Raw genomic sequence first — 9,776 nt, forward strand, 5'->3', positions numbered from 1 at the left:
AGGTTAAGGCCCTACCTTGTGAAATGCAGGTGCAAAAAGCCAAATCTTTCGTGTATGCCAGTTCTGTTGAGTTCCCCTAAAAAGCTTATTTATACTGCAGGCCTACGCTTGTGTACAGAAAATGTACATATTGTGTACAGAAAATGTACATACGACGCTTCATAAGCATATTTCAAGCTTAAGGAGCATCATGCTCAGTAAAGAAAAAAAACTCTTTTTCATTTACTCAAAATTTTCACATAAAGCCCTCTCGTTTATTAAGGCGTCGCATTTAAAATCTGTTTCTCCTCAGTGGCAGGCCAAACTCCCGCAATCACAAAAAACTCACTTGACGTTCACAGCAAGCTGGAACGCATCCTCCAGCCAGTCCAGTAGTTTGTGTGTAAATTCACTCACATCTTGCTAGAAGAGACACAAAAGTCGAGAGTCAAACGCAGTACCAGCCAGAAAGCGTTTTCACGGTCTACCGGTTTCACAAACCTACTGGAATACAACCCGGCTGGTGTCGCTGTACCTACCCAGCTGAAAGAAGTGTGAAACTGAAGTGCTGTGCTGATTTAGACCGATAATGAACACTCTGCTCATCTGAAAACTAGATCAGAGGACATTATTGTGATCGCTACCCAACTACCCAGATGGCGCTGGGTAGAGCACTGTTACGCTGGCTGTTTAATTAGCAAGCACGTACATTTCGCCTAAATGACACAGGGACAGCTGCTTGTCAGTTGACAAACACGGGAAGAGGCCTCTGAAAGTAATAGCAGGATGAAGCGAAATAGGATTGCCGTGGCTGCAAGTGCTGTTTGGAAGAAAGCAAAAGGCTTTTGAACGCGGTTTTACCTGCTGTTCTTCAGCGGATCTAAACGCATCCCTCAAGAGTTCCAGTGCTGCAGAAGGGTCTACAAACTTACGACGTGTCCCCAGCATTAAAGCAAACAGACACTGAAGTTCTTGCATGAATGCAATATTTCTTTTTCCCTGCATTGCAAAAAGAAGAAAAGCCAAACCCTTCCTGCAACTCAAGAAAAGCCGCATCTTAAAACAAAGTGCTACAGAATACTACATGCACATACCTTAAGAAGTACGCTAACAACCAAGGAAAGAGGAGACATTAAAAAGGACAAAAGCAGAAAGACATGCGGTGTCATTTCTTGGAAGCAATCTGGTCTCCCGATGGATGCACGGGAGCAAAAATTTAACCGAAACAAAACCTTTAGAGAAAAGAGCGCCCGAAGTCATAATTGCTAAAACAGAAGGCAAACCCCAGTGAATTTATGAATTTATTCTGTCTGCACTTTGGGTTTTTCAGAGCATCAAGAGCACATGTGAAAGCAAGCAAAGCAAAGTCTCTTAAATGGCGGTGGCCACAAGCTAGAATGATATAACAAGCGAAGGATAATGCTACATATGCCTTTTGCTCTAAATATTTTCTAAGCACCTTCTGCTGACCCGTCTCAGAAGGTACTGGGGCTAGAGGAGGGACCTTCAGGCCTGCTCAAATGCCAGTTCTACGGTGCATGCGAAGAAATGAACAACCTGCAGCTAACACAGACGATTTATGGGACAAATTTCTCCCCGCACCACAGTTAGAAAGAAGCTCTAGAGGAAAGCTTTCCGAGAAGCATCTGATTTTTTTTCTCCAGCGATTCCGCCTTTGGAAAGTATTTCCCCAATTTGTCTTTAACGCAGCCTGACAATTTGAAAGCCATTAGCATAGGCACAGGAGTCTCAGATGGCCCCAAATTAAATCTCCTTAGAGAAAGAGCAGAACCGTATACCACAAAAGCGGGAAACTTTACAGAGTTACTTGATGAAAACTTACAGTGCGACTACGACAACTTTCAAGCACATTTTGTGGGAGGGAGTACCCAAGGACCAGCCTCCGAAATTCTGGCAACTGAAACAGAGACTGAAAGGAAAGGAGAGGCAAAGACCAGTCAGCATCTGCGAGGATTTGGCTCACTGCAATTTGATGCCCCCTTGTCGCTCTTTTACTCGACAGCTTTTTGTTAACTTCTAGTTCTTCGGTGGCCTTGTGTTACTAAATAAACATTTACAAAGTGAGCAGTCCGTGTGCCGGACCAGCACATTCGCACCCACCAAAGAACAATATCTCATCCTGCCATTTCTAGGATATATATAACCATTTCTAGGATATATATAACCATTTCTAGGATATATATAAAACCATTTCTAGGATATATATATAACCATTTCAGGAAAGGGTATTCTGTTCTGCAAAGGCAAGCTTAGAGAAAGGATGCAGGAACAAGTCACAGTGAGAAAGGAGCCCATCCGAAGCTTTGTTCCTTCCTCTCAAAGCTGGAGACATATGATTGATTAACGTCTATCTGCTGATGTGAGACGGTTAGAAGAGACAAATCCGCTCAGTTCCACTTACTGTTGTCTCTTCTTGTTTAGGTTATCGCTAATAATATATGCTGCCTAGTTGCTTATTCATTCGAGCATCTATGCCAGTGTATTCCATTAACTGGAACATGATACGCCACATATTATGGAGCCAACAATAACTGCAGTAAAATTGAATTATCAGTTCACTTTGCCAGTCGAGCTTCTGTCATTCAGTAAGCATTTGGACATCGCTGCACCAAAAAAACCCTACATACGTACAGGCAGATTATATGTAACCGTATCTATTTTTACACAGTCTATTCAACTGCTCTTTGACTCCTTCTGTGCACGGCCAGAATAAATCACAGTCATATCAAGTAAAAACACAAGTCTCATTTGAGCACGGTCACATTCACTCGTCTGCATACGATGACCACTTCACAGAGCCGTTGCATATTTAATTCTAACTGATAAACATTTTGACTCCAGGACCGCAGCAACACCAGAGGAACTTTTCTATCAGGTTACCTGTATGACAGCGCTAAACCAACATGTATTTCCAATATTTTTCATTCCAACGGGCCAGTCGCCCACTCTTCTCCAGTCATTCTGCTTGGGGTTCTCTCCCCAGACTTCACAGCGTTTCCTTTTGGAGCGATTTTTGTTTTCAGCAGAATGCGCTTCCTGTGGTCTGTCACAAAAGATGCACACCATGCTGTAAAACATCATCTCGCAAAGATTCTCGAGAACTACGGGAATCGTACTCCTCTCTAGTGACAAGCGGGACGCTAGAGCCGGGCGCTGTCGGGTGATACCCAGCGCAACAGGCAACAGATGTCTTAATCTGACTCCAGAAAGGTTTCGGCTCTCGAGTGAGGGGGATGGAAAACATGACTGCAAGACAATTTGGAACGATGGAAGAAGGTAATAAGATTATGTGTGTTTTTCTTCATGAACTAGCTGCGTGCAAAATTGGTGCCCTTAGTCATTATTGGAGGCAAATCCGACCCGCGGTAGAAAGGAGACGGCTACGTAGTGACTGGTGCGAGGCGAATCGACACAGGAGATTTCGAGGTGCTTTTTCAACAGGTGCCATAATGCCAGCAGAGCACCCTTTTGTGTGGCACGTCAGCAACAGCAGCGGGGACTGAATAAGGTACGACTAAACCTGCTTTTTCTATTTCGACCATCACTTCGCAGTGCTGCCCCAGAAGTAAAGGTCAACTACCCAGAAGGCAGTAATGACCCAAGCACCTTCTAAAAGCAGTAGGTGTACATCTGGTAGGGGATTTATGTTTGTCTTGCAGTTACCAGCTTAAGGATCCACTTACGATACCCGGGAAAACCAAAACCAATTTACGGACCCACTGACCTTTCAGCAGCATCTCTTTCCGCAGCCTGAGCTTTTGGCGATTCCAGTGGTCTGCAGGCGTCGGCTGCGTGGAGGTCATCTTTGTTGTTAGGGGTAAGTGCAGTAGTAACATCTGGAAGCGGAGGCAGCGCTCTGATCAGTTTTCCACCAGGAGCAGGCAAACGTTCTCTTTAAAAGGAGCTTCTAGAAAATGTTGCACCTCACAAATACGATTTTTCAACCGACAGAGCATCATTTTCTAGCTCAAGTTTTAAATACAAATCCTTGTAGTCTGGATCGTGCTAGGAAACCTAAAAAGCCATTGAGCGGGCTGGATGAGGAGAACAGGACAGACCGTGCAGCTGTGTACTGGCCAGATTTCCTTACACCCAAATTCAGAGCTTGAGGGAACATTTCAAATCTCTTGAAATAATGAAACAGGAACATCAGCTGCTGCTTACACGTGCTGTGCCTTGACAGCAGTGTTGACAACCGACACTGTTTCGAGAAACAAAGGATTTCAATAAAATCGGCACAACCACACAGAATCGCCTCCCTTCGCTCGTGTCGGGATGCTCAGCTATGAGTCATTTCATGTACTAGCTAGGCAGGAAAGAAGGAGAAAGGAAAATGAGTAGTTCTGGAAGAGGTGGAAGCCTTACACAGTGGAACAAAGGGCAGCCGCACTGTTCCGGGTGTTGCTTCAAAGCTCCCAGCACAGATTTTTGGCACTGTGAACCTGTCCGGTGATAATTTCACCCGGGAAAGCTCCAGTCAATAGATATGTCATTAGCAAAAAGGTTTAAAGAAACTATTCTCAACTACTTCAGACCACAATTACACTTCTCACATCTAAACGTACCTAACTGACGGCCCGCTTTTGCCAATACCTGTAACGTTTTTATAAACATTTTCCAGGTAGTCAGATTGCTAGCTCAAACAACATTTTAAGTTTTCATGAAAACACGATACTAAACACTCAATTTGCCCGCTCTGCCCGCAGGCGCTGTTAGAAAGAAATGTACGATCCTTGTCAGGGATTCAGTCGTCCATCCTGCTCGCTCTGCTTTAGGAGCTTTCTGGGTTTTCTGTGTTCGCCAAGACCAACCGTTCAAAACAACGATAGCTTTGTAACTACGATGTGTCACCTACAAACGCTATTAAAACGCTATTAAGTCACTTTCCTTTCAGACGCAGCCCTCCTCCGCCAGGAAGGTTTAACCCCCTGGGCTGTCCCATGGCAAGTGGCGAGTACTGGCAAAATCAGATCAGCGCCAGGACAGGAGCCGGAGGGACTCACTGGCAGAAGCAGGGCGGACCGATACTTCCCCCTTTCGGCTCAGGCCGAAACAGGTGAAACCTTAAGGGCGAGGAGAGACGAACCACTTACTTTGTGGGAGCTGTTTGCCCACAGCGCTCCCTTCCCAAGCGGACGGCTCTGCAGCAGCCGCGTCCTGAGCCGGCTCCTGAGCGTGCTCCTCCGTCAGGAAGGTGACCGCTTCCATTAGGTCTCCATTAGCAGCCTAGCAGAACGACAGGGGGGGGAAAAAATCCGTAGCGCCAGGCTTACTTCATCTACGTTTGCATGACATTTAATGCAGCCGTGGTAGAGATAGGCACACCGCCACCAACTCGGCTTTCTCTGGCCACGGGAGAGAGCTATCTGTTGGTGACAAGCAGCAGTAAAAAAACCGAGAACAACGAAGGCTTGAATTTCTCTATCGGAAAGCACTTTGGCTTTATTGCTAGGACAATATAGACTCCATTAACTAATTTCATTTCCCTCACAAGAGATTCGAGTAGTCGCAGGAGGCCTGAAGCACGACAGGGTACTTGGCCACCGGGAGAGACTCACAGGAATCAAAACTCTCCGTGGATTTCAAGACATACGTCTCTTACGGAGCTAGGGCTTTCTTCAGACCATCGCTACGGGCTAAACTCCTTTAAATTTATTCTAACATTTTCCGGACATTACTTCTCGATGAAGCATTTAAGGATTTCCTTAAACAAGCCTCTTTATATATTTTCAGCACAGCCCACGTCCTGCTGCTGCATCTCAAGAGGATGGACGGCGTCTGAGGATTCCAGACCGACGCGGTTGCAGCCAGTTTAACCCTACAATTTATAAATACCGAAACATGCACTGTGAGGAGGAATCTTTCCAGGTAAACGTTGCTTCTCCAAGTGCCTGAGATTCCTCTGTCCCCTCACTCTGGAGCAAAGGTGACTGTTCTGGTGATGGGCAAGACAACCGCCAGCCACAAAGCATACCGATGTTATTGCAGCTGTCCAGGACTCCTGAAGCAGTTTACATGGAGAAAAACCTACTCTGACCCACTAAGTTTGTGTTTACCGTAGTGCACGGATAACAGCCCCGTAGGAGCGAAACTTCCAGGAAATGTTTACAATGTTTTAGCATAGCACACGCTGCTGCAGCAGAGATTTTAAGGTCTACCGTTAGAAAAACGAACTGTTCTCAACTTAGCGTGGGGTTTTGGGGTTTTTGTTTCAGATGTGGATGAATACGTACAAACCCCAAAACTGCACGTTCCCTGCTGACACCAACAAACGCTGGCCTTGCGTTACCTGTTTTGCCTCACGAGTACACCTGAATGAAGCACAAGCGAGGGGCAGAAAAACAGCGGAGGATTTACCCTTCACCTCCTACGCCAGCCAAATTATTCCACGCAGCACACACTGTATCGCCTTCACAGGCCACGCACCGACTAGTTTAGCGAGGACGAGCTCATTATCAGCCCACAGACAAGCCAGCGAACAACCGAGCCGCGCATTATGTTTTGAGAGAGCCCGAACTTGCCTGACTTTTGGGACAAATTCGGAGGTCTCCTTTCCACAGAACAATGACAACAGGCACAAACCTTTAGAGCCGCATGGAGGAAAGCTGAATCTTGAATTCCTGTGATCTCTTTCAGCTGGTTTAAAAGCATCTGGCAATCCTACAGGCAAGAAATAAAGAAAGCTCATGTGAAAAGGTGACCAGGACAGACATCAAGCTGTTTCTGCAAGGCTTGCCGAGGGCTCACCGGAGTATTGCTTCCTTCTTGCCTTTTTACTGACAGATTGACACAAAAACCCAGTCACGCCTGCCTGATAGTAATATCAACATCAGCCTGAACATTGCACTCAATTTCCACACACCCCCCCCCCCCAAACACAACAACAAACGTCCAACCGGACGCTTCTTGCCTTTTTACTGACAGATTGACACAAAAACCCAGTCACGCCTGCCTGATAGTAATATCAACATCAGCCTGAACATTGCACTCAATTTCCACCCCACCCCACCCCCCCAATATACATACTAACGTTCAATCCGTTGTATCCTCATGAGCACGTCAGCAGGCCTGGGAGGAAACGCTGTTCCCCCCCGTCGGATGCACCGCACCTGCGTGGGAACGGGCACCCCCTCCCCCAGGCAGCGGCGGCATGTGCAGCGGGACATATAAGGAGGCTGCGTGTTCTCAGGGCATCGGCGAGGGGCTATTTTAAGTCTGGCCGCACATGCCACTTGTGCATGTCATTTCTCACCGACAATAAGGTGTCAGAATAAGGGCCCGAGAGGCTGCTGTCGCTTCTCCTCCCCCCACCACACAGGCCACCCGAGGTTTGGCGAGACACCCGGCTCTAGGCTCTAAGCCATGGCCGTCAACCTATTCTCTGACTGGCTCAACCACTTGAAAACAACGATTACAGAAATTTTCTTCAACAGACTTATCAAATCTTTGCAGCCTTGGCTTACCACAGGAGCGGTCGCTGTGCTTACCAAGCCACAAATAACTTCAGCCAACCGGCTATCGGGAGAGGCAGCTCTCTACGAGGAGCCCCTTCCAGCAGCGAGCCCCCATGTCCCACCACCCCCCTTTCGCGGCCAGAGTTCATCCGTAGCACCGGCACTGCACGTAGCACGGGAAGGACGTTACAACGGGAAAAACAGCCGGGACTGTATCGCGTGTGCCTGACGTATAAAGGCTACCTAGGATCCTGCTGTCAGCACGGTCCAACGAATCCCAGTTTCTTCAGAGTGCCATGTTTAATTAATCTTAACCAACAACGTCAACTACCTTTTTCAGCCGTCTATCCATACCGCTGACGGATGCTACTCCACGCACAAATACCATAAAAGTAGGACGTATCCGTATCGGTGGTTAAAACAAAAAAAAATCCTACATTATCTGTCGACGGGAATTCCCCTGACAAGCTATTTGTGATATTCCCACCTGAAATACTACTTTTGCTCAACTTTTACAAGAAAAAAGGCGCGTGTGTGCGCACACCTTCCCCCCCCCCCCCCCCCCCCCCCCGTCCCGCGCACTCTTTCAGTCCTGAGAAAAGCCGAGACGTGCCAGAAAGCCTCGGGCCCAGCCAGGGGCACGATGAGGAACCGCACGATAAGGAGCCAAGGGTACGAGGCTCAGGACGGGCATACTTTCACAAAGGCAAACCACTTATATCATGTTGCTAATTTTGCTACCTTAGCGAGCGGCGTGCTTCTCGGCTAACCCCACCTAACGCTGCTGGGCGTATTTTTCCGCTGGAGGAAAAAACCCCATGCCAACAAACCGCGTTACAATAACAAAATCTGAGGCAGGACAGGGCATGATTTTCAGGGTTTTTTCTGCTTCACCAAAAGGAGAATTTAACAAAGGCTGCCGTAACCATAAAAGCTAATTACCGATCCACCGCTCTACGTTACCACTTAATATTCCAGTGATTTCCAGCGCGATTTCATTCAGCCTTTGAGAAGAAAGGTTTGTATTAACAGTGGAGAGCTTATCCCGTACAAGTTTCGAGAGGCTTGCGGCCGACTGGCAGCCCACAAAAGCCACCGGGAACCACACTCTGTGCAACAAATTTGTTAAGTTTTTGGGGAGTGCGCGTGGTTTTGTTGCTACAGCTAGTCTGGTTGATTGCTTTTTGAGGTTACGCGCCGCGGTGCTTTAAAACAAGCTCCAGAGCTGGTAATTAACACCAGCGTGCTGCCACGATTAATTCATACTGCACTTGAAAAACCAAACCAAAGTCCTACCTGCCGGAAAAATAACAACCCAAACCAAAATGCTATTAGTATTAAATTACAGCAACAGGAGATGAGTACAAAACCAAGAGGTTGAGAGGAAGGAGGGTACTGGAGATAAACATTACAGTTGGCCAGTGAGCGATGAAACTGAAAGGTTTTGCCATTTTCTCGGCTCTAATATGACTCACCGTGCTCAGTAGTAGTTTGTTTTGATGAGAAACTGCAAGCGGGGAAGGGAGCTAGGGCGGTGCAGGAGTTCAAGGGGGTTCCAGAAATAACAGCGCACGAGGAGGGGGAAGGTGGTGGCGGCCACACTGAAGAGGCAGGCAGAGCCACGGCCTTCAGCCTCCGCACCTCAGCTGCGCTTTTTATCACAGCGGGAAAATGGATATGAAGAGGACTTGAAAACCCACAGGCGGCAGCAGGAACAATGACCCCCGTTCCTGACCGAGGCTTTTACAGAGCAATATCCATCACGGGAAGGAGCGGTGGCCAGCGAATGCCTCCTCCATCACCGCGCGCTCCTGCGCATCAGGCGCTGTCCTGACATCGTCCCTGCGCGAGCGGGAAACAGCTGCCGCACAAATGCAGTTTCTAAATGCACAATGAGAAGACCGATACCCTTCCTCCCGCCCGCGGCTTTAACGCTGGCCTCTCAGAAGCGTTTCTCCCGCGTCCCGAGAGCGCAGGGACGCTACAGAGAAGCGCAGACGCCCCTGTACACTGGGGACACGCCGGGCCGCGGTCCCCTGTGCACGGACACCGACCTCGCGAGCCGAGAGCACGGCGGAGGAGCGGTGAGCCAGGCGTCCTTTTCAGCGCTGGGGTCCGGATCCCTTTAGAGACAAATGACGCAGAGCCCTGAGGTTTAAGAGCAACAGGTTTTGTTAACGGGTATCAGGAGACGCTGGTTTCGTGAGAGGGAAAGGAGAAAATTAATTCCTGCTCTTTGCAGGGGAGGAAGCCGTCGTGAGGAGGCCATCCCGCGCGCCCTTCCCGCAGAGCGGGCGGCGCGCACCCCGCAAAAACACATCA

General features: G+C 48.2%; 1 protein-coding gene across 3 annotated transcripts in view; it reads right to left on the reverse strand.

Annotated features, from left to right (window-relative positions):
* The window catches only part of USP28 (ubiquitin specific peptidase 28), a 27,499-nt gene extending 17,947 nt beyond the window's left edge, over positions 1–9,552 (reverse strand). Inside the window, exons 1-8 of one of the 3 annotated variants that reach the window (XM_009323554.1) lie at positions 9,509–9,552; positions 6,583–6,660; positions 5,094–5,226; positions 3,725–3,836; positions 2,881–3,043; positions 1,823–1,909; positions 841–978; positions 329–402 (exon numbers count right to left, since the gene is read on the reverse strand). In XM_009323554.1, coding sequence (XP_009321829.1) covers positions 329–402; positions 841–978; positions 1,823–1,909; positions 2,881–3,043; positions 3,725–3,836; positions 5,094–5,226; positions 6,583–6,651 — 776 coding nt within the window. In that variant the 5' untranslated portion in view covers positions 6,652–6,660; positions 9,509–9,552. Of the gene's footprint in view, positions 1–328; positions 403–840; positions 979–1,822; positions 1,910–2,880; positions 3,044–3,724; positions 3,837–5,093; positions 5,227–6,582; positions 6,661–6,747; positions 6,831–7,030; positions 7,112–9,508 lie in introns of those variants that run through there. The other 2 variants (XM_009323552.1, XM_009323553.1) reach the window with 2 other exon arrangements.
* Positions 9,553–9,776: the final 224 nt, after the last annotated feature.

Source organism: Pygoscelis adeliae, unplaced genomic scaffold (genome assembly GCF_000699105.1).
Source record: "Pygoscelis adeliae isolate BGI_AS28 unplaced genomic scaffold, ASM69910v1 Scaffold275, whole genome shotgun sequence".
Lineage (NCBI taxonomy): Eukaryota > Metazoa > Chordata > Aves > Sphenisciformes > Spheniscidae > Pygoscelis > Pygoscelis adeliae.